This window comes from Eublepharis macularius, chromosome 12, assembly GCF_028583425.1.
Source record: "Eublepharis macularius isolate TG4126 chromosome 12, MPM_Emac_v1.0, whole genome shotgun sequence".
Lineage (NCBI taxonomy): Eukaryota > Metazoa > Chordata > Lepidosauria > Squamata > Eublepharidae > Eublepharis > Eublepharis macularius.
Genome location: NC_072801.1, coordinates 79,900,105 through 79,926,639, shown reverse-complemented (window position 1 = coordinate 79,926,639; position 26,535 = coordinate 79,900,105). Strand labels below are relative to the sequence as shown.

Here is a 26,535-nt window from a genome sequence, read left to right as displayed (position 1 = left end):
CGGGGGGAAGCATCCCTGCCTGGCACCGACCTGATCCGGGCCACAATGGGCCCAAAATGGCCATTTTCGGCCATCTTTGACCTGTTTCGGCCTGGATAAGGGCCAAAACAGCCCAGATTGGGGCCGAAATGGCTGGGATTGGGTTGGTGCCAGGTGGGGGAGCCTCCCCTGCCTGGCACCAACCCAGTCCTGGCCGTTTTGGCTCCGATCCTGGCTGAAACGGGTCCAAAATGGCAAGGCCTGTGGAGGGAAAATCAGCCTGGCTTCTGCAAAGGGAAGTCCTGCCTCACCACTCTTTTGGAGTTCTTTGAGAAAGTGAACGAGCATAACGGTGACCTGGTAGGCGTTATATACGTGGACTTTCAAAGGGTCTTTGGCAGGTTAGGGCACCCAAGACTACTGAGTAAGCTAAGCAGTTGTGGGATGAAAAGACAGATCCTCTTACAGATTAAAAATTGGTTAAATGACAGGTAGCAAAGAGTACAAAAAATGTGTAGCACTTGCAATGGAAGGGAGTAAGCAGTGGGGTCCCACAGGCATCAGTTGCTAGTTAATTTGTTCGTAAATTATCTAGTACAAGAAGTGAGCAGTGTAATGACTAAGTTTGTAGATGACGCGTTATTTAGGATGAAACAAACCAAGACCAACTGTGAAGAGCTCCAGGAGGATCTCTGCGTACTGAGCAAGCAGGCAGCAATGTGGCACGTGATGACCATTGGAACAAAAATATCCCCATTTCAAGCACATGCTGCTGGGGTCTAAACTTGCTGAGACACCGAGGGAAAGAGACTTTGACAGCCCCATGAAAGCGTCAACCAAGTGTACTGTGGCAGTGAAAAAGGCAAACTCTACGCTGAGAATTATTAGGAAAGAGATTGGAAATAAAACAACCAGTGTTGTAATGCTGCTTCATTTTGAATACTGTTTGCACTTCTGGCCACTCTGTCTCAAAAAAGACATTGCGGAGCTGGAAAAAGTACAGAAAAGGGTAACCAAGATGATTAGAGGTTTGCAGCACCTTTCCTATGAGGAAAGGGTGGAGAATCTGGAACTTCTTAGTCTAGAGAAGAGACAATTATGGGGGACATGATAGAGGTTTATAAAATTATGCATGGGGTAGAGAGAGTGGACAGCGAGCTTTTTTTCCCCTCTCCCCAAATACTAGAACTTGGGGAGCATCCAATGAAGTTGATGGGCAGTATATTCAGGTTGGACAAGAGGAAATACTTCTGTACACAATAAGTGATTAAGATGTGGAATTCAGTGCCAGAGGATGTCACAGTGGCCACAAGCATAGACAGCTCTGAAAGGGGGTGAAACAGATGCATGGAGGAGAGGTCTGTCGGTCGCTACTGGCTGTGGTGACTCAAGGGAACCTCCACGTTCAGAGGCAGTCAACCTTTGAACACCAGTGCCAGGAGGCAGCTTCAGGGGAAGGCCTTGTCCTCAGTGGTTTGCCCCATGGTTGGCCACCGTTTGAGTCAGGATGCTGGAGTAGATGGTCCACCCATCCGATCCGGCAGGGCTCTTCTTAGGGATGAGTCAAGTGAGACGCTGCCTGCCGAGGAAGAGAGCTTTGCTCCCTTGGGCTGTGGGCTGAGGGGCTGAGATGGTATTGGCCAGCCCATTGGTTTAACACATGTCCCCTTCCTTTCCCTAGGCTCCGTGCGCTCTCTGGTGGTGGGAGTGTCACATCCCCACCACCTTCACCTGCCATGCCAAAGTACAAACTAGCCGAGTACCGATATGGGCGGGAAGAGATGTTAGCACTTTACGTCAAGGACAACAAGGCAAGTTCTGCCTAGCTGCCTGCCCGGGATGTGCTCAGCCCCAGGAGAGGGCGGTCAGGGCTGTGCCTGGGTGTGGCTGCCTGGCTGCTTCTGGAGCCCCCTGTTCTGCACCTGCTGTGGCTTGTGCTCAAACGGGACGGCCTAAATCGAGTGTGCCTGGAGGGCGTCCTGGGAAGGACGAGAAGCCTCCTGCACTGCGCTCTGGACGCTTTGCACGCATCTTTGTTTGAGACCACAACTTCTTTCCCCGAAGCGATTGACCCATGTGATGGGGTGGTGGGGGGTGGTGTTGGGCTTGTTGGGGGAGAAGAGGGAGAGTTCCGTCTCCAGACCTCTGACTGCCCCTTTCTCTCCCCACCCGGTCAGGTCCCAGAGGAAATCCGAGACACAGAGTTTTCTGCTCTTCTCCAGGATGACCCTCTACAACCGCTGGCATTGGTCCCATTAACGGAGGAAGAGCAGGTAGGCGTGGACTGCTTGCCTGTGGTCACTGAGATGCGGGTTCCAGGGGCTTCTCCCCGCTTTCTAGCTTCTCTCTTTATGTTTTTTCAGAGGAATTTCTCCATGTCTGTGAATAGTGTTGCAGTGTTGAGGCTGATGGGAAAAGGTGGTGGGGCTGCCCCAGCTGGTGTCTCCCGTGGGAGGGGCAGCGCACGGAGCCGAGGTACAGAGATATGATGGAGATATGCCCCTACCCCTTTCACATTTGGGACATTGCGTGGCTTTCTGTGTAGTGACACCTCCCTCATTAAACAGGCCGAGGCCGGGGCGAAAGTGGCTTTTACCAAAGAAGCATGGAGGAGGTGGAAGGAGCATTTGGCCGTGGGGGTGGCCGGGAGATGCACCGCAGCCAGAGTTGGGATGATCGGTGAGTGTGGGAGGTGGGTGCTGTGGAGAGGCCTCTGGGGCAGCTGCTGCCTGCTTTCTCTGTACTGAACCTTCTTCCTTTTCTCTTCTGCTGCAGAGGAGAACGGCGGTTTGAGAAGCCCATCCGTCGGGAAGGAGGTACAGTTGAAGGGTGGGATATGAACAACTGCTGGGGGAGATTTCCAAGCCAGAGGGTCTGGATAAGGCATGCACTTTCTGTGGAGCATCTCTCTGGCCAAACATATGGTTGCTGCATTTGATCCTTATCACATGCGGTGAGGGGTAGGCTGCAGCCTTGACCTTGGGAGTCTGATGTGCCCTCCCCTCTGACCGACCACTCATTCTTAGCTCGAGCCCCATTTGAAGAGGGAGCTCCACCAGGCCGCAAAGACTTTGCCCGCTCAGACAGTGACAACTGGCGCACGTTGCGGGAGGAGCATGAGGGGGAAGAGGAGAGCACCCTCGCTGCCACAGGGTCGGGAGGCAGCTGGCGCCAAAGTGGCGGGGCCAGGCGGGAGAGTGAGCGTTGGCGGTCGGCCAGCCCAGGTAAGGTGACCAGTATATGCAGCCAGGCCCACCCAACCTGGGGAAGTGGCAGGTCTCCACTCTGTAAGGGCCGCACGGGGCTATAATCCTTGTGCGCTGCTCTGCAGATGGAGGGCCTCGATCAGCTGGTTGGCGAGAACATGGCGGAGAAGGGCGCCGACGGAAGTTTGACTTTGACTTCCGGGACCGTGAGGATGAGCCCCGGAGTGGGCGCCGGCATCGGCACAACAGCGACAGCTTTGAGGAGGACAAAGACGGGTTGCCAGAGTGGTGCCTGGAGGATGAGGAAGAGGAGATGGGAACTTTTGACTCCTCTGGGGCCTTCATGCCCCTGAAGGTACGTGGAGAGGATTGCCCTCCCTATCCCACCTCCTCCCGACTGGCAGACAAGGGAAGGCCACCCGCCTCCCCCAGCCGGGGCTACTTCAAGGGGTGTAGCGGGGGAGGGGGAGGGGGGTGCTTTTGGCTGGCAGGATGCTCCCCTCCTCCCCCCACCCCCCACCCCCGCTGGTAGGGCTGGGGGCCTCCTGGCCTCTGTTCTCACCTGCAGAGATCTGAGAAAGAAGCCCTTGGCCAGCCGCTTCTTCCTCTGTTGCACCTCCGGGGCTGTGCTTGCCTTGCAAAGCTGACTTTGCCTTCTCCTGTTTCTGCAGAAGAGCCCCAAAGAGCCCATTCCTGAAGAGCAGGAGCTGAATTTCCTTCCCCTGCAAGAGGAGGAGGAGGAGGAGGAGGCGGAGGAGGAGGAAGAGGAGAACCGGCCGGAGGCAAAGGACGGCGAAAGGGGGGGAGAGGGTGGCAGCGTTCCAGTTGCCCCCACAGTCAAGGAAGGAGCAGAGAGAGGTAAGAGGCTGCAGGCAGGGTCCCAGGGAAGACGGGCAGAAGAGGAAGACGGGGCAGGGCTGAAGTGGTTGGGTAACCCCTGCGCTGCTTCTCTCTCAGAACGGGTAGAGCTCCAGCGGGTGCCTGAGGAGAAGCCGGTTGCTGCTCCTGCTCCTGCTCCGTGGCGCTCGGGCCCCCCTTTCTCCACGGCTGTTGGTGCTGCCACCATTGGCGAATGTGAGAGTGCTGTGCCAGGAGCCACCACCAAAGCAGAGGGGCTGGCGCTAACTGGCGGGTGCATCAAAGACATGGAAACTGCAAATGGTATGTATGGGGGGAGGCAGATCTCAGCTCTCTTTCTGTCTGCCCCTAGGACTGTTCATATCAGGGATACAGGGCAGGAAGGGGGGGGGGGCTTTTGGTCTCCCTTGACATGGGAGGAAATCCTGGCACAGTGATTGGGGGAGGGGCTCATCAGGCTCACGGCGAGGCTTTGCCTCCTCCTCATCAGGAAGGGGTGATGTGTCACTTTAGGGGCCGTTGGGTGGCTGCCTTGTTCTTAACCCCCCCCCCCCCAGTAGCTCTCTTTGAGGAACTTTGTCTTGGCTTTGCCCCCAGGGGCTCCAGGCATCCTGAGCCACCCAACTCGGCTCAGCCCCGCTGCAGTCTCGGCTGTTTCCTCATCCACAACTGCTGCTGCTACTGAATTCACAGTTGGGGACAACGAGGATGAAGATGGAATGAAGCACCTGCAGCAGGTGAGTGCCGCAGTGACTGGCGGGTGGTTGGGGCGGATCTCCCCTGGCTGGAGAAGTGCTTTCTCTGGGCCACTTTGAATCTCTGCTGGTTTCTCTTCCCCAACTGCTTGTCTTGCCCTCCTTGTGACTCACCGGGAAGTAGAGACGTAAAGTTTGAGGGAATGTTGAAGCCATGCCATTTTTGCCCCTAGTTTTCAGGAAATACGGAAATATATGTAATACCCACTTTCCTGTATTTCATATTCTGCTGCTTTAACAGCATAAAATACATAGGTTAACTGATATATAGAATTGCAGTATTTAATATGTTTATGGAATTTAAAGAGGCCTTAATGGAATTTATGGAATTTAAAGATGCCAAATACACTGTGTACCTGGGAGAGAGCTGATAAGTGCTGCCGCCCCTTCTGCTTCCTTGGCAGAGAGACTTTTAACTGTTGCCATGCAAGGAGTTAAAAAAAAAAAGTAGGAACCAGGGAACAAATTTTGTAGCCTACCAAAAAAAGTGTATTACTTAGTAAGAAGTAGTCCTACTTCATAACAGTGAAAGTACAGAGCTCTTTAATAACATTCAGTGTTACCTTCAATCATATTATAGGATTGTTGGTGAAAGTTTTGACACAAAAAAAGAAACATTAGCTGCTGGAGAGAATTACATAACATTTTCACGTTATGCATGCTGAGTTAGTAAAATCTTGTTTTAGAAAGTGCTTCACTTGCACTCTCCAAACTTTCCAATTTTTACTAACTGGAAAAATGGGGGAAAGGTCATGGAAGGGAGATCATGCCCCCCCCCCCGGGCCTTCGCATCTCTGGGGGGCTTTGCAGGGGTTTTGAGGAGTGCTGGCCCTCCTGAATGGGCCCAGGCAGTCCCACCGGTCCGGCTCTGCCAGTCAAGTGCTGTGCGCCTGCCTCCTGCCTTGTTCGAGAGGCTTGCCTCTTTGGTGCTGGCTGTAGCCGAGACCTTCCTAATCCTCGCCCTCCCCCTCCCCTTTCCTCGTTGCCTTCAGGAAGCAGAGAAGATGGTGGCCTCTCTGCAAGACAGCTCCCTGGAGGAGGAGCACTTTACACAGGCCATTGTGGACCATCGCAACCCTGCCGCGGCCTTGCCCCTCTCTCATGAAGCTGCCATGAAGTGGTTTTACAAGGACCCCCAAGGGGAGATCCAAGGTGAGCTTTGCCTCGCCTGCCCCCCTGCCTGAGGGAGGGTGGCCTTGCAGCTGGGCTGACCGGCCTCTTCCCCTCCCTGCCAGGCCCCTTCACCACCCAAGAGATGGCTGAGTGGTTCCAGGCCGGCTACTTCGCCATGTCCCTGCTGGTGAAGCGAGGCTGTGACGAGGGCTTCCAGCCACTGGGCGAAGTCATTAAGATGTGGGGAAGAGTGCCTTTTGCTCCCGGCCCGTCGCCGCCCCCATTACTGGTGAGAAGGGAGAGGGCCACGGGGGTGCTGAAGGCGCTTGGAGAGGGAAGGGCACCAGAGCAGGCAAAGCCAGGGCTGGCCCACCTGCGCCCGCACCACAAGCGCCCGTTTGGAGCAGCACTGAAGCAGGATGTGACACGTGAGGTGCGCCACGGGGTCTGCTGCTATGGTGGGTGGTGGGGAGGGCTGGGGCTTGCTGTGTGTCAGGCAGGATGATTCTGGCTCTCCTCCTTTCACGTGCTTTGGCATTTGAGAGGTTCTCCCTCAGATGCTGAGGGTGCGTCTCTCCCCCTCCCCTCTTTGGATGGCCTTGGGAGAGGCAGCCCACTGACCGGGTCACTCTTGGTGTTGCTGAAGCCCCCCTTGTTTTTTTTGGTGGGGTGGAATACCTGCTGATCCCTGCTGCCCTTGGGATGAGGATGTGCGCCCCCTCCCCTGCTTCTCCATCACTCTGCTTCAGCTGCTTATGGCCGGGGGCCTTTTGCCGCTCTCTTGAGGATCCCCTGCTTGTCCCCTAGAGCACCTGCTCTGCTCTGCTGGGTGCTCTGTCTCCCAGTGCTGGGCTTGTCATAGGGACTGTGGGTGCCTTTCTCTCCTGCCTGCGCAGGGAAACATGGACCAGGAGCGCCTGAAGAAGCAGCAGGAGCTGGCAGCCGCTACCCTCTACCAGCAGCTCCAGCACCAGCAGCTGCTCCAGCTGGTCAACAGGTACACGTGGGCCTTTCGGACCTCTGATGGGGCTGCGCGGCTGGAGGTGAGGGGGCGGCAAAGGGGAGGCTGGGCTGCTGCTTTGGTTCTGTCGGTGTGCCTGCCCCAGACGGAGTGGGGAAGGGAGAGGAGGCAGTGCCAGACAGGTGGATGGAAGTGATCTCAGCGTGCCCATCTGCTGGCCGTCCTCTGTTTGGGTTCCTTCAACTTTGCCTCTGTTCTTTCTCAGCAGGCAGCAGTATGCCCAGTGTGCCCTCCAGCAAAAGGTGGCAACAGGGGACCTGACGCAGCAGCAGCTGGCCACCTTCCTGCAGCAGCTACAGGCTCTCAAGCCAAGGTGAAGTGGAAACAGTGGGACTCTCCAAGGCCTTCTTGCCTGCTCTGCTCCTTGGGGGCGTCAGAATGGGGAAACGGGCATCATTGGCCTGCTCTCCTAGAGACGATTTGTACTTGCCCCAGGCAAGCCTGCTAGCTACCCTGCCCTGGAGATGGGCTGCTCTTTAGCCCTTGGCAAGCCAGCCTTCCCTGGGCCCAGGGTGCCTGGCGGGGGCGGGGGGGGGGGTGCTGAGAGCCCGGGTCTCGCAGAGGGCTGGAAGCTGAAGCTAACTGGCTGACTCAGCCAGGCACGCAGGAGCTGCAGAGTAGGTGAACGTGAGTGACCGGATCCGTTTGTCCTCCTTTTGCAGAGCGGGGGAGCAGGGGATGATTCCTTCTATGAACCGATCGATATCTGTGCCAGACACCGGGTCCCTGTGGGACACACATACCTCAGCCTCATCACAAGCAGGTCACTGGGGTGGGGCGGGGCGGGGGGGGGACTGGGCAATTCCAGAGAGTTGAATCTGGGCATTAGCAGCAGAGCCCTTTGATTACATTTTTGGTTTCAGATAATCTCTCATCCCTGTATAAAATTAGTATGAGGACCTCTCCAGGCTTTTTGTGAAGCTGCAAGAATTGCCAGTCAGGACGTTGGGCGGATCTTTTTCCTGGGGTCTGCTCTTCTTCTGTGTTCAGAGAGCTAGAAGCAGCTTTGGGGTTATGCAGGATTCATCCTTGTGCTTGGGGCTGGTTTTCCAGTGCCTGTTTGGCTGGCCACTGCTTGCCGGCCTTTGACTTTGGTGTTCTCCAGCAGAGGGTCGTTTCCAGGTAGCTGAGCTATTTCTGTAGCCCAGTCCAAGGCACAGATTGGACTTCTCTCCCATTGCAAGCATGCACATGGCCATGCCCTCTTAGGTGGTGCAATCCAAGCATGGTCTTCTTTTGGGGTCTCCAGCCCCCTTGAGCATGGTTAAAAGCTCCTCCATTTGCCTGCAGGTGGTGAAGCCAGCTTATGGGATATTCCCATTAGTTCTTCAACTCAGGGTCCAATCTTAGAACAACTTCAACTGCAGCATAAAGTGAGTGGTGGGACCAAGGAGGGCTGGGGTGGAAGGAGGCAGTGGTTCCTCTGCCCTTTCTGTGCTTGGCCAACCAGCTGTGCTCTCTCTCCCCCCCCCCCAGCTACAAGAGCGGAGAGGTGCTGAACTCAGAGCAAAGCGGGATGAAGACGAGCGCAAACGGCGCCGCGAGGAAGAGGAGCTGTTCAGGCGGAAGCAGGCAAGGGGCAGCAGGAGGGTGAGGGGGCTGTGGTCTCCCTTAGCAGGGCTGCTTTGGGGAAGCTGCCACCGACCCTCTTTCCAGGCCCAGCCAGGTTCCTTTGCACCTTCCCACCTGCACTATGTGCTGATCTTTTCTTCTTTCTCTAGCTGCCGTCTTCCTCATCCTGGGGCCAGCAGTCAGTGAACAGCTCCTCCACCCAGAATAGTTTCAGCATCGCTGATATTCAGAAGCTGGGAGATGCCCGGGCGTGTCGGGAGCTACGGGAAGAGGTGAACCAGTCACACCGATCACGGGGCCTGTCCAGACTTGGGGAGGGGGGGGAGCAGTGTTTGCCAGAGGAGGGGGGAGGGCTTGACCCCCTGGCCTCAAGTCTGTTCTCACTGTCGCCCTCTAGTGCCGTCAGCAGGAGCTTTTGCTGAAGTTGCTGCAGCAGCAGAATTCACACCCGCTCTGGGGGGGTTTGGCCAAACAGAACGTCTCCATGAAGGCTTTGCTGGAACTGCAGCAGGAGACTGAGCGGCACATGCAGAAGCAGCAGCGGGCCCAGCAGAGAGCTGTGAGTGGACCCCTCCAGCCCCACTTCTGGCCTGGCCTGGCCTGGCCTCTCGAGGGTCTTGGACCAGCCATAAGGGTGGGCTGGTCTAGGGCGTGTGCATCGCTCATTTCACACACACGCCCCTACTGCTCCTCTCTCTCCCGCCTCCTCATCTCTTGGGGGCCTTCTCACTGGGGTGATCCTCCTTGCCTCTGTGAGTGGGGCGGGGGGTACCCAGGGAAGGGCTTCCGTTGGTGGTTTGGGGGCTGGCATGGCTCACTCGCAGAGGGAGATTATTTCAGTCAGTCAGGGCTTAAAGCAGCATTTTTCGTTGGGCCAGCACCCATAACCAGCAGTGTAGGAGTTAAAGGTGGCCCCCTCCGGGGGAAGTTGGCCGACCAGCTCTTCGGCAGGAACGTTCTGGCTCCAGCTGCAGTTTCAGACCCTTCAGGGGCAGCTGAGCCTGCCTTAGATGTCACCAAGGCACAGGAAGCCCCTTCTTCTGTGTCAGGGAGGCAGGCAGGCAACGCTGCGTGGAAGCGGCTGCACTGGAGCTGCAGTGGTCCAGCTTTTGGGGTGAAGTGAGCCCATCTGAGAAAAGCACAGTGCCTCTTGGGAATGTCCTGCTCGTGTAAGGCCCCCCCCCCCCTGTCCCAAGGCACGGTGCTCATGGGAACATGCCTTGGACCATGGTTGTGGGGTGGAGGCAACTGATAGGTCCCGGCAGAGTTGCCAGATCATCACCTGCCTCTCACCCTAAAACTTAAGCTTTCTTGGGTGTTGCCCATAGAGAGGTGAGGCACCCCCCCACACACACACTCCTTCTGCCAGCTGCCTCCTGTTTCACCCTGAGAGGAGCTTGGCTCCCTTTCTCACTTGTGCAGCTGCAGCAGAAGTAGGCATTCTCTTGGACCTGTTGCTGGAAAGGCACAGTGACTCCCTGCTGCTCTCAGGTTGCCAACTGAATGGAAGGGGTTGGTGGAGAATTTGGTTGCCCTGTTCACATCGGGCAGGGGGAGCTTGGCCTAGAGGCTGCAGCCCTTGCAGACGCCCCATCTCTCTCTTGACAGCATGGCGGCCACAGCCTGACCAGCCTCCCCTCTCAGTGGGGGGTGGACTCAAGCCCGCTGTGGGGCGGGCATGAGAAGAGCAGTTCCATCAGCCTCTGGGAGGAGAGCATGAAGAACCCTGGCCCCCTCTCCCGGAGCCTTGGCTTAAAGAACAGCCGCAGCAGCCCTTCTCTGGGGTGAGTATGTAGGGCTGAGGCAGGGAGGGCTATTGAGCGGAGCACCACACGGTACCTTGGCCCACTCCTTTCTTCTCTCTCTGGCTCAGGGACACGTACAGCGCCTCCTGTCGGCAGAGCAGGAAGAAAACAGACGAGGAGGAGAAGCTCTTGAAGCTGCTTCAGGGAATCCACAAACCCCAGGATGGCTTCACTCAGTGGTGTGAACAGATGCTCCATGCCCTCAATACCTCTAGCAGCCTTGACGGTATGGTCCGCGAGTCGGACCCCTGGGAGGTGGGAGAAGGGGCAGAAGGAAGCCAGATTGCTCAACGAAATGGCACTTAAAAACTGGGATGGGGGAAGGGTGGGGACAAGTGATGGAAAGATGGGGTCTGATGATCAGAAGCCGTATTCTACCAGTCAGTGAAACTCTTGGCATGTCGACCTTTCCAAGGAACCCCGCCCCACCCCCAAGGGCCTGTGGGTGTTCCCTGTTCTCTGGCCGTTGCAGGGAGGGACAGCAGGGGCTGAGGTGTCGTGTCTTTCTGCTGTAGTGCCCACCGTGGTGGCGTTCCTGAAGGAGGTGGAGTCCCCCTATGATGTCCACGACTGCATCCGCTCCTACCTGGGGGACACAGTGGAAGCCAAAGAGTTCGCTAAGCAGTTCCTGGAGCGCCGTGCCAAGCAGAGAGCCAATCAGCAACGCCAGCAGCAGCAGCAGGTGGGTGGGTGGGGGCGCCTGGGGGCTGTGCTTCCTCTTGTTGGAGGAGGACTCGTTTTGAGACTCTCATGCCTCCCCCCCGCCCCCCTTCCAAAATCTGGTCCATTCCTTCTCTCTTTACTCGGTTGACATTCCCAGTCCCACCTCCTAGCAGTGGGGAGTTCTTCCCTGACCTCTAAGCAGCGTCGTCGCCTGTGGCTTCTAGACGGAGTGCTCTCCGGTAACAGGCAGCCCAGGTGGGCTTCGTAGCTGCTCTGCATGCTTTTCTCACAACCACAGCCCTCCCAGCATGCAGTCTTCCTCTCCTCCTCCCTCTGGAGGCAGCCCACTGAATTCACGCCAGTGGCTGGCTGGGCCAAGGGGCTGCCCTGCCCTGCCCTGCCCTTGTCATGCAGCTGGTTCTGTTTCCTGCTCCTCCCCCAGGACGCCCCCTGGCTCAGCTCCAGCAGCCTGCAGTCCGTATTCCAGTCCAACCATCATCCCAAGACGCCATCGTTCGAGAACAGCCAAGCCGCAAAGATCAAGAGGCGCCCGATGATGCTCCATGCGGACCCCAGCATCCTGGGTAAGAGGAAGGGGGGCAAGAGGAGCAGGAAGGCCACCCCCCCCCTTTGGGGGTGAGCTGGGGCTTAGCAGGGGACAGCCGCACAAACGGATGTGGGTGGGAAGGAAGGGGGTCCTGGGCAGTGGAGGGGGGTGGCCCCGTGACTGATGTGCCCCATCTTCCTCTCCAGGCTATGCCCTTCATGGCTCCGCGAGTGAACTGGAACCAGTGGAGGACTACTGACCCCCCCCCCCTCAGCAATAGGAACCCCTCTCTCGGTGTCTCCTCTCTGCCATTGCTGCCTTGATTTCACCGGTTTCAGTTTGAGGTGAAAGTGCACTGCCGGGGAGAGGGTCCGGCGCCCTCCGTTGCCCTCTGGGCAGAGGCAGGAGGTGGAGTGGTCAGTGGCGACGAGGGTCAGTTGGATGGACAAGGAGGATGTTTAGCACTTCTTTCCTTACAAAGCACCTTAATGAACAAACAAACCTTTTCTGCCATGCACTTTATCAAAACGTTTTTTTTACAGTGACTTGTTACAGATTCAAGAAAAGAAATTTTTTTTGAGATTCTGAAAGATTTTTTTTTAAAAAAACATGAAAACCTGCAAAAAAAAGTTTCTCTTTAAAAGAAAACACTTATTTTTCACATGGGGATAAGTTTAAAATGTGAATGGCAATTTCACAAAGGCTTGATATAAAAAAGATTTATAAGACAAAAAAAAACTTGAAGAAATGCACTTACAAAAAAGAACTTTTTTCTTTTCTTCTTTGGATAAATATATACCTACATGGGTGTAAATACTGTTCAGAGACTCTAGCCCCGCACAGTATATTTTCTCTTACAAAGAGGCCATTTTATATGAGACTTTTTTTTCTTTTTTAAAAAAAATTGCACAAAAATGCCTACCCTCGTTTTCTTCTATGTTTTTGGTGATTTTTCGTTTTGTTTTTTTTGCCCGTCTGGATGTTTCTATTTGTCTAACAAAAAAAATCATCTACAAAAAAGAGAATTTACACTAACGATGAAGCGGGTGGCTCACGGGCCGATCCCAGATTCCTCTTGGCAGCTTCTTCCGGGAACCTTGCAAAGCTCCGCCCCTTATTATAGCCACTCCCACAAGGTCGTCATTTGGCTACCAGGTTTGTTAACCACCACCCCACATATAGCTTAATGTTTTTGAAGTTGTGTCTTCAGCAAATATTTTGTCTGCGTATGAGATGCACTTTTGATAAGCTGTGTGTTGTAACTGTTTATTGCCTCTTTTCCTCCCCCCCCCCCTTTTTTTTTTTGTTATCTGGATACAGATGAGAATCAAATTGTACTGAAAGTGTTTCCGAGGGGGAAGACAGCCTGCTGCGGCCTTGCAGGTCCTTGGTAGGCACTAGCTGTGCACTCGAAGCAGAATTGAATGTATCAGACGCGGGCGATGGTTTCGCTCAGGAGCCAATGCTCTTGCTCCTCTCCCCCGACCCCCACTGGGGCATCTCTTGCAAGGAGTGGCAAGCGCGGCCAGGCCAGGGGGCCATGTGGTTGGGTTGGTGGTGTGTGCGCATGCGTGCATGCGGGGTGGCTTTTTTTTAAAAAAAATAAGGAAGCCGTTAATTGTCTTTGGTCTGTACTGGGGCTCTGGGCTTTTTTATCGTAACACCTCCCCTCCTCATTTGGGGGAGATGTTCCATGTATGCTTTTGTGTATATGTGGGTGTGTATATAGAAGATCTTTACAGATAACCTTACGATGATTTTGCTTGAATTAGGTTTTTATTGTTCACAAGGAAACTGTTTCTTTTGTTTTTTTGTTTACAATCCGTACTGAGTCATATGTGGGGGGGGGGGGAGTTGCACAGGGTACTCTTAAATCTGTTTGGGGGGTTCTGTCTATCATTGGAAGTCAGTCACCCCTCCCCCCAAAGTGTATGAAGTTGGCCAGAAGTGAGGCGAAACCAGGCCACGAAGAGTTGAGTGTTGGCTCCTTCCTGTTCCTTCCTCCCATGTTGAAGGTGGTGGAGGAAGGTCCCTCTGCCCTCCTCAGGATTAGTATCCCTCCCTGAGCATCTGAGGACAACAAGGGATCCTGCTCCGTCGGCCCCTTTAGTTTGCTATGAAGGCCACGTGAGAACGTTTGGCTGCAGAACGGACTCGGAAGCAGCTGGCGCCATGGCCCACCCCGTCCCCTTCAAGCTGATAGAAGAAGCCTCCCATCAGTGCAGCTCTTGAGCAAAAAAAACCCACCTTACAACCATTTTACGTTAACGACCAAACTGGTGAAGAGTGCTCGCCGTGTGTGGATTTTTTTTTTTATGTCCAGTTATAGAAGACCACAGACTTCAGCATGAAGGCTTGTGGGGCCGTGATATTTTTTATATAATTTTGATAGTCTTTGTAATTAATACTGTGATGTTTTAATAGTTACTTTGTTAAGAGGCAGGATGAGGCCTTGAAGGGAATGGGGGGGGTCTCCCCCCCTCCATGTCGGAAGGCCGGCTGGCTGCCTGGCCTCTTTGGGGGGGTCTCCGGCTTCCTGCGGTTCCTTTTCCTGGGGGTCAGTATTGGTCGGTCTGAGGCTCCAGCAGCCCCGCCCGGTGCCAGAGGGGATTCCCTGCCTTTGTGCTGCAGATGGCCTGGGAGCCTCTGCTGGTGCCTTCTGACGGGCGGTGGGTGGGGAGGGCCTGCCTGCTTTGGAGGCCCCCTGTGTGTTCTGCATAGAGGCTTCCCGGGAGAGGGCGACGGAGGAGCTGCCACCTTGGAGACTGGGGTGGGGTGCTTTGATCCCCCTCGGACATTGCCTCAAGAATGTATTTGGGAAACCTGCTTCCCGGCCTGCTTCTATCCAAGGGCTGCATTTTTACATTGAACCCTCTATCAGTCACGTGCTTTGGTTGTGAAAAGGGCTGGGGGGTTGCTCCCCCCACCCTTCTGCCATATTTTTTCTTAATTTTTTTCTTTTGGGTTTGCACCGAAACCTCGGGGGAGGGGGATGTGAACTGAAATAATCTTTAAGACTTTATCAAGGTACGGGCAAAGTTTACACAAGAGAGCTGTCTTTCCAGTGACTCCGCAGTCCTTTGCCTACAAATCAGGGGGCCGAGGTGGGGGGGGGCTGTAACCAGGTGGAGGCAGCCCCCCCCCCCCTCCGGCAGCTCTTGAAGGCTCCTTTTCAGTCTGTGTGCTGTTGGGTGGTGGTTTGTTTGTTTTGTTTTTATAAATCTCCCTTGTGTGTCATGTCTCTCCCCACCCTCCAGTCTCTTCATGATTTCTCCCACATACAGGATGGGGGGCGGGGGGGGGACTTTCTGTGTGTTCAAAGTTTGCCTTATCAGTTTTTTATTTTAAAAAATTCCAGGGGGAGGGATGTTGTGGGAAAGATCTTTAATGTGTTTTTTTCCAGTATTATTTTTAAATGCCTAGCAATAAGGAAAAAATAACCAAGTTTCAGTGGGAATTTGCTGTAGCTCATGAAGAGGCTGGACAGACTTTGAATTGCAGCTGCCCTGGTGGGGGGACTGGTGGGGGGTTGATGCAGGGAGGGTAGCACTGGGCTCATCTCTCTGGGGATGCAGACAGAATCCATCCCGTCCCGTATGAAGGTGGCAGGGGGTGGGAGGAAGAGAACTTCCCTGGCAGCAGAGCCATTTCAGTGATCTTTTAGACAGGTGGTGCAACCCCCCCCCTTTATCACTTCTGATGCCAGTTCCTCCTCCTGTAGGGCAACTTTGCATGGGGAGGGGTTTGGGGCAGGAATGTTTTAATTTTGTTTTTCTTCGTTGCACCCATTTGGAATGTGACAATGAATGTAAAATGAGGCCAGGCTCAGCCTTTCTTGGCAAGGAGGAAGGGGTGTGATTCCCCCCCCACCCCAATTCTGTGCTTTCCAGTTGCCAGAAGAAAGGGTGAGTTCTGTGTGTTCAAAGGGAATTTAGTTAGGAACAGCTACAAAATCTTAAGTGAAGGAGGACAATTAAATGCTATGCAGCAGTTGTGTGTGAGGCTTGATATTTATCACTTTCGTAGAAATCTCTCTTTACTGGTGTGGGGGGAAATCTCAGCGTCTCCCCACTCCTGTAGCGTGCAGAGGCCTCTGGCAGGCGATGGGCGGCTTCCCTTCCTGCTCTCTTGCGTGTTTCCAAACTAGTGGCTGTTTTGTGGATTTTGTTCTTAGATTTTCCTGATGCCTTAAATTGTACCCATATCGCTTCAGAGTGGGGGCGGAGTCTCTGAGGGCGGGGCATCCTTTTCAATCACCATTGCAAGAGATGCTTTGGAAGGCGGTGGGTGTGGGTATGTTCAGTGTTGGAGGGAAGTCTCTGGAAGGCAGTTTATCATTTGCTGTGGGGCACACTGCGTTTTGTGGGGGGGGGCGCCTGCTGGTGTGTATTAAGTTGCAACAGTTCTGTCAGCGTGGAAGGAAGGTTCTGTGGGTTGAACTTGGAACAGCGGCTGCAACCTGGGCCGTGTGCGCGTGCTGCTTGGCAGGGGCCGCAGGAGTCGAGGAGGCTCGCCGCCTCCTGCGTTGGAAGGGGATCTCCCTCCCTGGTGAGGACTCTGCTCGATTCTCAACTTCTAGCCATCCTCCGCCAAGTGGGGGCTAGAAGCGCATCTACCTCCCCCTGCTGTCGCTGTCCGCACAGAGGCAAGACACCCTTCCCTTGAGTATTACAAGAAACTGTGATGGGGAGGCACGGAAGCAGCAGAGAACTTTTACTCCTGGCTCCTCCTGAGAGTGGAAACTTGTTTACAGACTTCACCTTTTCCTGGTGCAAATGAGCAGGTGTGGGGCTCGGGCCAGAGTGCTTCTCCCAGCCTCCAGGCCGCTGAATGTGTTAAGACGGCTCTGCTGCCCTCCACGGACTTCAACAGAGGGGGCACAAGCTCCCCCCTCTCCAGGATAGTGTATAGGCTGCCTGTAGGACTCCCTGGGAAGAGCGAGGCAGTGCTTGAGCCACCGGAACCACAGCGGCCTGCTTTTGGAGTGGCACGCCGTCTTTGGAACTGGACCGTGGGTGGCTGTTTCCCCCGTGCCTCAGGTGGGGGGACAGGACTTTTGCAGTTCTGATCCGGCACCTTCAGGGGCAGGGTTGACCCTCCTGTATATACTGCACCCTCCTTTGCTTGCCTGTTCTCCAAAATATGTAAGAGTCACTTGGCTTTCAGTATGGCATATGTATATCCCTAGGTGTAAGATGCCAAATCTCCCCACTACCACCCTCGCCTGGCTGTATTCTTTCTTTCTCACATGCATCTTGTAAATAGTCCCCATAGTTTCACTGTGCAAGTTTGCAAGGAAATAAAAGATTAGATGGTTATGGGACTGTCTTGCCTTTTTTTCATGGATTTGGGAAGAGATCCTAGCCCCTTCAAAGGGGGGGGGGGAGTATGTGGGACACCCCAGAGGCCAAGAACTCTTCCACCTGCGCTGCCTCTTCCCAAGTGTGTGTGTGGGGGGGGGGGCGGGTTAGGTAGATTTTCTATTGCAGTTATCTTGGGTGCCACAGCCCTGCCGCAGGTGTGTTCTCCAGGGGCAGCCTAGGAGTGAATCTGGTGGCTTTAACCCAAACCAACCCTGCAGTGAAAAACAGAATTTGAATGCTTCCTATCGCTTCCTCACTGGAACAGGTGGTCTTGAGGAAGACCTCCCCCTGGAATAGAAGGGGTTACATGGAAGGGTGCAGGAGACTGCCAGCGGGGGCCCCCCCCCCCACTTTCAAGGGTTTCATTTTGGCAGTCCCTCTTTGCTACTAGTTCGGACAGCTGGAGGAGGAGTTGGGGGCCAGGGTAGCCTTTAGTGGTTGCTCTCTTCACCCCACTTGGTGCAAATTAAACACGCTACCTTCAAACCACAGGTCTGGGTCGCTCCAGTCAGGGCCCTCGTTCCCTCCTATGGGGCATGAAGGGGGAGGAGCAAGGGGTGACTGAGTTCTTTTATGGGCAAGACGAAGGGCGCGCCCTCCCCAGTCGACTCGGTAGAGACGGCCGGTAGCCGCCGAGCCTGTGCCCCCACCCTGTGGCGCACGCTCCCTTCCGCACGCTCCTCTCGCTCCCCTCCCCCATTCCAGGGAGTCTCACCATCTGGATGTTGCAAGCTCAAGCTTCCGGGCGGTGACTGTGGCTTGGGGTGGGGCCACAGCTCATCTGCTCTGCTGCTAAGAGGAAAGGCTGTGCACGCAAAGGGAGCCCCTGCCCCTTGGTCAGTGAGAGGTGCGTCTCCCCCCCCCCCCACCCCACCCCCCACAGAAAACACAACACCACGGGTTCTTCGTTTCTGTTCTTTACAGGTTTACACACAGACCTGCCAGAGCTGGGGTGCCAGCTACAACGCCTCTGGCGGACTGGGAAAAGACAGGGGCAGGGCCAGAAAAACGGCACCCGCCTCAGCTGCTGCCATGAAGTCCCAAAGCACCACAGCAGGGGAAGGGACATGTTGGCACACCAAAGGTTTTACATCCCCCACCCACCCCCCTTTTCTCCCCCCCCAACAAGCAATTCCCCTCCCCCTGCTCAGTGACTGGAGGCGGGGGGGGGGGGGGCTTAAAGCATCTTCTCGTGAAGGGACCGGGGCTGGAATGTGCCGAGAGTGGAAAGTGTTCCAATCTTCCCTCCCTGCCAGAGCCCCCTGCCCTCCTCTTCCTCTCTGTCTTGAGACAGGGCTCTGCCAAAGGCACCCTCTCCTATAATCCTGCTTCCAGAGAGAGAGAAGCTGGTTGGTCGGGGCATTTTTTTAAACCAAAAATGTTGGGATGAGTGGTAGAAGAGCCAAGGCCACAGCCCCCCTCCCGCAGCAGGGAGCACAGAGGCTGCATGGTGGGAACACAAGGCGGCCTCCTGGGGCCGCCCCACTCCCCCCCCCCCCGCAAGGAGGATCAGTTCCACACTTTCAAGAAGCTGTCCCAAGAGCCAGTCGCTACAGCCATGCCGTCATCTGTCACACCTAGGCAGCTGACCCGGTTGTCGTGGCCCGCCAGGACCCCTAAGAGGAAAGGAGGCACAAGGTGAAGGCAGCCCAGCACTTTGCTTCCCAGTTGGAAAAGCACAGCGACCAAAGGATGCTCCCTGCTGCCATCCTGGCTCACGGCCCTAACGGACAAAGTCGAGGAGCCCTCCAAGCCGCCCCCCACTGACAGCTTCAGGTTTGCCCGTCTTCATGGATGGAGACTGCCGTGCTTCTGCACATACACTGCAGCAAAGAAGGAACTGCCTAGAGCCATCACCAGCAGTGGAAACGGGGCAGCTCTCGTGGGTCGGTGTTGACCCCCGAGCAGAGCCAGGGATCAAGGAGGGCTGGGAAGGGGACAAGATGGCTCACCCGCACGATCGCCCTTCATGGAGTCCCAGATGTTGCAATTGAAGTCGTCGTAACCAGCCAGCAGCAGGCGGCCACTCCGGGAGAAGGCTACTGAGGTGATGCCGCAGATGATGTTGTCATGGGAGTACATCATGAGCTCCTGGTCAGCGCGCAGGTCAAAGAGGCGGCAGGTGGCATCGTCTGAGCCTGTCGTAAATGCATTTCCGTTGGGGAAAAACTGGGGGGGGGAGGGGGAGAAGAGGAAGCATCACTGACCCCAGCCAGTCTCGGAAGCCCAAGTCCCCTGGCCCTCATGCTGACCACTCTGGCCCCAATAAACACCCTGCACGGCTTGGCGCACCAGGCTCTCCCTTCCCTCCCCACAGCCCACTCCCCTCTTCTGAACAGCAGAACTGCACCCACCCACCCCCCGCCCCACACTCACACAGACGGCATTGATATCCGACTCGTGCCCAGTGAACGTCTGCCGACACATGCTGTCTCGGATGTCCCACAGCTTGATGGAGGCATCGCAGGCGCCCGAGACAAAAGTGCGCATGTCAGGGGACAGGGACAAGGACATGACATCACCGCTGTGGCCTGTGAATGCTGTGGTCTGCTGGCCTGTCTCAATGTCCCACAGGGCACTGGCGAGGGGGGGGGAAGCAAAAGGAAGCAATCAGCAGCCCCCACCACAAGGCACCCCCTTTCACGGCATCAGGCAGCTTCTCCCCCCCCCCCCCGCTCAGAATATTAACTTACCATGTGGTGTCCCCAGAGCTAGTGATGATCTGGTTGTCATTAAGGAACCGGCAACAGGAGAGGTACCCTTTAGAGGAGAAGGAATTGCTGTTCAGGGAAGAGCTGCTGGGTCTCCCCCTTCCCCCTTGAAAAGGCTGTTTTTGAGGGAAGGGACGACCCCTCACCCGTGTGTCCTGGTAATTCCCGACTGACACGGACATTCCCCTCCCGGGTTTTGAGGCTGTAGATGGAGCAGATGTTGTCAAGGCCCCCACAAGCCACGTAATTTCCAGATGGAGCGTAGGCACAAGTCATCACCCAAGATGACCTCAGTGGGATAGCATGGACCTATGGAGAGAGAAAATGGGTCAGCCCCAGCGCCACTGCCCGCTTTCTCCAGATCAGCCAAGGCGGCCCATCTCCTCTTACCTTATTTGTGGTGTAGCTGTCCCAGATGATCAACTTCCCATCTTGGGAGGCACTCACAAGCAGCCTATAGGGACACACCGCAAAGGAAGTCAGGATCTAGGCTGGGCGGGCGACTGCTCAGCTAAGAGTCTAAGCTGCAGGGAAGGCGCTGCAGCTCAGCACTAGAGCACCTGCTTTGCATGCAAGCAGTCCCAGGTTCAGGTTCAGGGGCACCTGCTCGGATGAGAACACCTGAGCTGCACCAATAGGCCTTTCTCAGCCTAAGACGCTGGAGAGCCACGGCCAGTCGAAGAACACAGGGTAGTTCTTTATGGAAGAAGGCCTTTGCTCAAGTGCTGCATGTGGAAGGTCCCGGGATCACCTCCCATTCAAGGATCTCAGGTTAACAGGCTTGGGGCGGGGGACTTTCTTTGCCTGGCACCCTGGAGAGAGACTGCCAGGCGGAGGGGTCACCACCAAACAGCCCAACTCTTTATAAAGCAGCTTCCAATGTTCGAGTGACCTCCAGCGTTGTCCAGTTCAGCTTACAGCCCCCCCCCCACCCCAAACTGTCATTCTTCCAGCTCCCACACTGGAGGGCCCGCCACACTCCGCACCTGGAGTCTGTCCCCCAGTGCATGGCGTAGATTTTTGCCAGGTGGCCACGCAATGTGCGCCTCGTCCGCATCTGGATCCGGCCAACTGGATCGAGGCCAGCTGTGATCTTGGAGGGAAAAGGAGCATGGGACAAAGGTTACCATCTCCACAGGAGAAGACAGAAGAAGCCCCCGCCCCGGGGTCAGCATCCCAAAGCCCCTTCCCTTGACTCACCTGGGTCAATGTGGAATCGCCACATGCTTTCCTGGCGTCCTGCGGGAGGAGAAGACGAATGTCAGCCCTGTTATGCACATCCAGCAGCATCCAGGGCTGCGGGCTGGCAGCATGCTGAGGTTGGCTCACCCAGCCCCCACTCCCGGGGAAGCCAGAATCCTGGACCCATTAAGAGACTTGGAGGGGTGCACAGCAGGACCCACATATCAACGCTGCTCCCCCCCCCCACTGTTTAAAGTGTAAGCTTCCTCTTCTGCAGCAAGGAAGCCTAGAAATATGCTTCCTCCCAAAAAGATGCAGCAGAATCAAGCTGCCGTTCTCTGGGCTGTGCTTCCCCAGACCCCAAATGCCGTTCTGCTCACCCTAATCTGGTTCCGGAGCTGCTCCACCTCCTGCCTCAACTGCTCCAGCTCGCTCATGGCGGATGTTGGCGCAGGGGGCTTGGCCTGCAGCCCCACTGAGCTGGCCACAATCCTGCTTGGGGGAGAAAAGGACAGAGAATGACACTCGCACCGTGGCTCTTTTCCGTCCACACCAGAAAGGACAGAAGCCACAGCTCTGGCACTGGCCTGCAGCCCTTCAAAACAGAATGCCCATCCTCTGGCCGTTTTGCCCTCTCAAGCGCCCAGGAGACCTGGCTCTCAGCTCTGCCCCACCTCCATCCAAGTTTTACCCAGCTGTTTTCTTTGCCGTGTCCAACATCGTTCCAGTCCACAATGGCATGTAATGCCCAGTCCATTTTACAAAAGGGGAAGGGATGAGACACAGGGCAGATGAATCTCCAAAGCCCAGAGAGGTTTTACACCTTCGGAGGCCAAAGCGAAGACTCTCAAAATGAGCTGCCCTGGCAGGCACAGGGTGCCCAACCCACACAACAGTGCAGAGATCAGAACAGGAACGGGGCAAAGCCCACATGGGGTTTAAATTAAAGCGAGCTTCTAGTCCCTAACCTTTGAAGAAAGGGACAAGCGGAATGCCTGGCTTAATCTCAGCATAGGGCGGGGCAGTGGTCCATGGCCTGACATGGCCATTTCCACATCCCTTCCTCCTGTAGAAAGATGTAAAATACCCACACAGAGGCCAGAACTAATAAAGATCACGATTCTTTTCTGCCTTTGTTGATGCGGGAGGGAGAGTCTGGAGATGGGAATGGGGCCCCAAGAAGCCACACACACCCACACTACATATTCCCCCCCCCCCCGCCTCCTAGCCACAAGTCCCGTCTCCCCCCTCAATTTACCAAAGTAGCACAGCAATACCACCTCCCCCACAAACATGTGGGGAGCCCCTTTAACCACTTTAATTGCAAGAACACTCCACATAATGAGAAATCAAAGAGAGTCCAGTAGCACCTTTAAGACTAACCAATTTTATTGTAGCACAAGCTTTCGAGAATCACAGTTCTGATGAAGAGAACTGTGATTCTCGAAAGCTTATGCTACAATAAAATTGGTTAGTCTTAAAGGTGCTACTGGACTCTTTTTGATTTCGCTACTACAGACTAACACGGCTAACTCCTCTGGATCTTTGACCACATTATGAGGACGCTCTTGACCTATGAACCCTACAAGCTCCTGCCCATATGGACATGAATGGGGGGGGGGAATACTGTTTCATATTTCTGCAACACTTCAAAGCGTTTACCCACATGATCTCTCAGCAATCCTCACAACGGTCTTGTAAAGTAGACCAGCATATTGCAAATGAGGTGGGTGGGTGCAGAATTTATGCCTGGTGAGTTTACGGCAGAGGTGAAGCCTTTCCGTGCCCCTGGCCACATCAAGGAGCTGAGGGCGACCGGCTTCCTTCTGCCTCTCGAACCTCTTGCCAGGAGGAGAAGTCAAAAAGCGGATGGGATTTTATTAAAGTGTTGCCAAGGCAACAGGCCACACTCACTCTCACCACCACCACCTCTACAAACTAGCGGTGGTTGCCTTGGCAACAGGATGGGAAAAATCCAAACCCCAAAAAGATTTGGGTTGAAGGGGAGGAAAAGCTGCCCCCCCCCCGCACACCTGAAGCCGTGGGTCCCTTTCCAACAAAGGAACTGGGGAGAAAACGGGGGGGGGGGGGGCGCACTGGCTTGAATTTTTAAGAGGAGTTTATTTCCCAGCAGCAGCTGAGCAAAAGGAGCTCAATGCACAGAAAAGCCCCCCCCCCAGCCATAATCCCTAATCCCATTTGCTTCATTAGAAAAAGTGCATTAAGCAAAGACAAATCTCCTCAAGAGTAAACAAGGCAATTATGGGGGGGGCTGATGGGGCAGCAACACTCAGGGGCAAGAGTAGAGAAGCCGGCATTTTGACCCTGGAGTGGCATGGCACGGGCTAAAGCAAGAGGAGCCGGGACTCCTGGGTTCTTCAGGCTCCAGAAACAAAGCTGCCCCGAGGGGGGAGGCGGGGAGAGCAGGAACCTACGGGCCTCCCAGATCCTCTCCAGCCTTTCACGCTCCGCAGGCCTGCTGTGGCACGGCCTGCTTCCTGTTTCTAAGCCCTGTTTTATCAGACCCCTCCCTGCAGTGGAACAAGAGGGGGCTGGACCCGGACATGACAGAAGCCAGCACAGCGATGGAGAGCGACACCCTCCCGCAGACTCGAACCGGAATTCAGGCCTGGATTGTGTAGTGGCTGCTTCCAGTAACACAACTCCACACGCACACACCCCTCCCAATTTCACCCACAAGGCCTGCATGGGAAGCCTGGGGAAGATACCCACCCTTGGGGGGAGCCAGGGGGGCCTGGGATGGCCAAACAGCAGGGGAGCAAGCTGAGCCCAGCGGAGCGCAAGGGAATCCACGGAGTCGAGGCGCCAGTTCAGCTGGCTCCCAGCCCCGAGTTCCAGGGCATTCCAGTTTACCCCAGTTGCTAGCATCATAGAGGGGAACAGGATTTTCTGCTACTACATTTGGGAATGTGAGAAACTCCAAAATCCCATGTCAACCTAGAAGCAGCCTGCAAATTCCTGGGTCTGTCTCAGTCACAAGGACCGGGAATTCACTCATTTTTATAGCAAAGGTTTCTCTTCCGGTCCTCCTGCCACCACCAGTATCTATGGCACCCCACACCATGCATGGATCACCCCCTCTGTTCCAAAAGGATTTCCGCACACATCGAATTGGTGCGAGTTATGTTTTTATTTATACTTATTTATGCATTATTTATAGCCCGCCTTTCTCACGGAGACTCAGGCAGATTACATAGTGTGAGTCAATACAGCCAACGGCTGGGAGGTTCTCCTGACTGGCAACAGGAACCTCACAGCAGACCACCACCTCAATACATCTGGCTGGGCCTCACTCCAGCCTCCGGGGAAACTGGAAAGCCCGGCCAGGGGGCAGAACCAAAAATCGCCAGAACACTGCCCCACACTTAGAAGGTACACAGAAGACCCCCAAGCCCACCCAGCACCTCCTACAAGGGTGGTCTGTACCCTACCTCCAAACCCAGCTAAGGGACTGAGCGCCAGTGTTGCATAGTGGTTAGCGTTCGACTCGGGCTCTTTGAATCCCTGCTTGGCCCTGGAAGCTCACAGGGTGATCTGGGGCCAGTTACACCCTCGCAGGGCTGTTGTGAGGGTAAAATGGGGGCGCTGTGGGGAGAAAGGCGGGGTACAAGTAAAGGAACCAACAGGTACCGAAAAGGCCCCTCTCCAAACCGCGGCCGGTGGGGTGTCAGAGGCCAGTTCCCCCCGCCCCCACTGTGAAAAGCAACCGAGGGACCTCGACCTCCCGCCCCACCCAGCCCCCAGCTTCTCTTTCATCTGGACTGAAAACCATGAAGAGCCCCCCCCCCCCGCGCCCCGTTTCGCGATGAGCCAGAAAGCGCCGCTCCCCCCTCAAGCAAAAGGAGGAGCGACGAGGGGGGCCCCCACGGCCCTGCGCCGAACCTCCCCGCCGCGGCAGGCCAGGGCGCCCCGGGGTCCAGCTCGTGGGGCGGCAGCCGGGCACAGGCAACAAGCAGCCTCCGTGCCTGGCCCCGCAGCCCCGGGCCGGGGGGGGGGGGGCTGCACACTGGCCGGGCGCCAGGCGAGGCCTCCGGGCTGCTCGGGAAGTCAGCGGGGCCGCAGGCCTGCGGAGCCTTTCCCCGAAGCCTCGGGCGCGGGGCTGCTGGGTGGGCAGCAGGGCGCCTCCCCGCGGGGCCTTCCTGGCACAGGCCCTGCAGGCGCGAGTGGCGCCCCGGGCAGGGGGCTCGCCCGCCGCGCTGCCCTCCCGCTCAGCCCGGGAGCCCGCCTCCATGCCGGGGGACGGCGGGGCGCCGAGAGCCAGGCCGGCCGGGCGGCTGGAGGGGGGGGGGGGCGCGGGGGGGGCCCGGCTAGCACGCCGGACCGAGGCCAGCGCTGCCCGCCGCAGCCGGGAGCCGGGCGTCCTGCGCCCCCGGAGGGCTGACCGTGGACGGGGCGGCGGCGGCGGCGGGCGCTCCCGGGGTCCCGGCGGAGGTGGCGCCCAGGAGCCTGCAGGCCGCGGAGGGGCGGAGCGGGGTCCCTGCGGCTGGAGCCCCCCACCTACCTGCTGAGAGCGCCGCCGCCGCCGCCGCCGGGGAGGGTGGGGGTGGGACTCGTTGCCGCCGCGCTGGAGGCGGAGGGATCGGCGCGCTCTTCCTCTGCTGGGCGCGGCGGCGGCGGCGGCGGCCGGGACTCGACTCGCGGTGCGCGGAGCGATCCCGCCCCGCCCGGCCGCGGTGATGCGCCCCGCCTCGGAGCCCGCCGGCCGCGCCCAGAGCCGGCCGCGGGCGAAGCCACTTCCCAGGGAGGGAGGGGGCGGGAGAGACCACGGCGCTCGGCGGGGGGAGCAGGAGAGGCCAAAGCTCGCCAGGCGACAGTGGCAGCAGCTGCGGCCGGGGGGGGGGGTCAAACCCCCCGCTGGAAGAGACCACCGGCAGGGGTGGGGAGAGAGGGGCCGGGGCAAGGTTGCCAACTCCAGTCTGGGACATTCCGGGAGATTTCCGGGAGGTGTCTGGGGAAGGCTGAATTTGGAGGGAAAAGGGAGCTCACCGGGGAAGCGGGGCCGTGGACGCCCCTCTGACGCCGCCATTGCCCCCGGGAGAGCCGATCGCTGCAGGCTGGCAACCCCAGGAGGGAGGCTGAGCTCCCCCTCCCCTTCCTCCAGCAGTGTAAAGCGGCTGCATGAGAAATCGGGGGGGAGGGGCTTCGGCTGGGAAGCCGGCTGTCTCAGCACCAGGGTTCCCAACCTCCGGGTAGTGGCTGGAGATCTCCCGGAATTGCAACTGATCTCCAGGCGACAGAGATCCATTCCCCTGGAGAGAAGGACACCTTGGAGGGTGGGCTCTGTGGCATTATACCCAGCTGAGTTCCCTCCCCAGGCTCTGTCCCCAAATCTCCAGGAATTTCTGAAGCTGGAGTTACCAATCCCATCCACACCCAGGGTGGGGGGCGGGCAGAGTGGAGGCTGAGTCTCCTGGGGAGACCAGGCTTCGGCCAGGTGTCCTCTGCCTGCCACACCTACCTCCCAGGGAGGCTGTGAGGATAAAAGGTGCTTCACACCCTACACTCTAATTGGGGGTTATGGAATTATGCCTGGGGAAGAGAGGGGGCCTTTTTCTTCTTCCCTAATGCTAGCTCTCGGGGGTAGCCCATTAAGTTGATAGGCCGTAGATTCAGGAGAGAGAAAAAGAAAACTTCCCTCCACAAGGAGGGGTGTGGAATTCACAGCCAGTAGAAGCAGCGGTGGCCACAGGCACAGACTGCTTCAAAGACAGATTCATGGACAAGGAAAGGTCTGTCTGT

At 56.5% G+C, this 26,535-nt stretch overlaps 2 protein-coding genes across 8 annotated transcripts in view; one reads left to right on the top strand and one right to left on the bottom strand.

Annotated features, from left to right (window-relative positions):
• GIGYF1 (GRB10 interacting GYF protein 1) overlaps nucleotides 1–16,837 on the top strand; it is a 29,159-nt gene extending 12,322 nt beyond the window's left edge. The window contains exons 5-29 of one of the 5 annotated variants that reach the window (XR_008598013.1): nucleotides 1,661–1,790; nucleotides 2,157–2,252; nucleotides 2,343–2,454; nucleotides 2,547–2,658; nucleotides 2,755–2,795; nucleotides 3,006–3,203; nucleotides 3,311–3,540; nucleotides 3,857–4,043; nucleotides 4,143–4,346; nucleotides 4,641–4,780; nucleotides 5,791–5,950; nucleotides 6,034–6,344; nucleotides 6,808–6,908; nucleotides 7,138–7,245; nucleotides 7,595–7,695; nucleotides 8,223–8,305; nucleotides 8,409–8,504; nucleotides 8,654–8,776; nucleotides 8,902–9,063; nucleotides 10,113–10,288; nucleotides 10,378–10,535; nucleotides 10,825–10,991; nucleotides 11,415–11,556; nucleotides 11,726–12,674; nucleotides 12,840–16,837. Coding sequence is in view for 4 of the 5 variants with exons in the window: in XM_054995097.1 (XP_054851072.1) it covers nucleotides 1,661–1,790; nucleotides 2,157–2,252; nucleotides 2,343–2,454; nucleotides 2,547–2,658; nucleotides 2,755–2,795; nucleotides 3,006–3,203; nucleotides 3,311–3,540; nucleotides 3,857–4,043; nucleotides 4,143–4,346; nucleotides 4,641–4,780; nucleotides 5,791–5,950; nucleotides 6,034–6,344; nucleotides 6,808–6,908; nucleotides 7,138–7,245; nucleotides 7,595–7,695; nucleotides 8,223–8,305; nucleotides 8,409–8,504; nucleotides 8,654–8,776; nucleotides 8,902–9,063; nucleotides 10,113–10,288; nucleotides 10,378–10,535; nucleotides 10,825–10,991; nucleotides 11,415–11,556; nucleotides 11,726–11,778 (3,391 nt within the window). In the remaining variant the exon portion in view is untranslated. Of the gene's footprint in view, nucleotides 1–1,660; nucleotides 1,791–2,156; nucleotides 2,253–2,342; nucleotides 2,455–2,546; nucleotides 2,659–2,754; nucleotides 2,796–3,005; nucleotides 3,204–3,310; nucleotides 3,541–3,856; nucleotides 4,044–4,142; nucleotides 4,347–4,640; nucleotides 4,781–5,790; nucleotides 5,951–6,033; nucleotides 6,345–6,807; nucleotides 6,909–7,137; nucleotides 7,246–7,594; nucleotides 7,696–8,222; nucleotides 8,306–8,408; nucleotides 8,505–8,653; nucleotides 8,777–8,901; nucleotides 9,064–10,112; nucleotides 10,289–10,377; nucleotides 10,536–10,824; nucleotides 10,992–11,414; nucleotides 11,557–11,725 lie in introns of all 5 variants that reach the window. The other 4 variants (XM_054995101.1, XM_054995100.1, XM_054995099.1 and 1 more) reach the window with 4 other exon arrangements.
• Nucleotides 16,838–17,783: 946 nt separating this feature from the next.
• Nucleotides 17,784–25,469, bottom strand: GNB2 (G protein subunit beta 2). 3 transcript variants are annotated; one of them, XM_054995183.1, is made up of 10 exons: nucleotides 25,298–25,469; nucleotides 21,156–21,270; nucleotides 20,794–20,832; nucleotides 20,580–20,686; nucleotides 19,984–20,047; nucleotides 19,740–19,902; nucleotides 19,576–19,642; nucleotides 19,259–19,460; nucleotides 18,835–19,051; nucleotides 17,784–18,498 (listed from the first exon to the last, which is right to left on the bottom strand). In XM_054995183.1, exons 2-10 carry the CDS (start codon nucleotides 21,210–21,212, stop codon nucleotides 18,392–18,394), a joined length of 1,023 nt encoding a protein of 340 aa, XP_054851158.1. In that variant the 5' UTR covers nucleotides 21,213–21,270; nucleotides 25,298–25,469; the 3' UTR covers nucleotides 17,784–18,391. The 3 variants fall into 3 exon arrangements, with proteins under 3 accessions (XP_054851158.1, XP_054851159.1, XP_054851160.1); XM_054995184.1 differs by having other exon boundaries at nucleotides 21,156–21,267; XM_054995185.1 differs by lacking the exon at nucleotides 25,298–25,469 and adding an exon at nucleotides 24,228–24,359.
• Nucleotides 25,470–26,535: the final 1,066 nt, after the last annotated feature.

Bases quoted from the DNA above. Each gene is read 5' to 3' on its own strand.
- GNB2 (XM_054995183.1), bottom strand. From the start codon at position 21,212: ATGAGCGAGCTGGAGCAGTTGAGGCAGGAGGTGGAGCAGCTCCGGAAC. The intron at 20,687-20,793 runs GTGAGTCAAGGG...TTTCCCTCCAAG, and splicing joins GCGATTCCACATTGACCCAG to ATCACAGCTGGCCTCGATCC. The intron at 19,052-19,258 runs GTGAGTGTGGGG...TCCCCCCCCCAG, and splicing joins CGGATATCAATGCCGTCTGT to TTTTTCCCCAACGGAAATGC.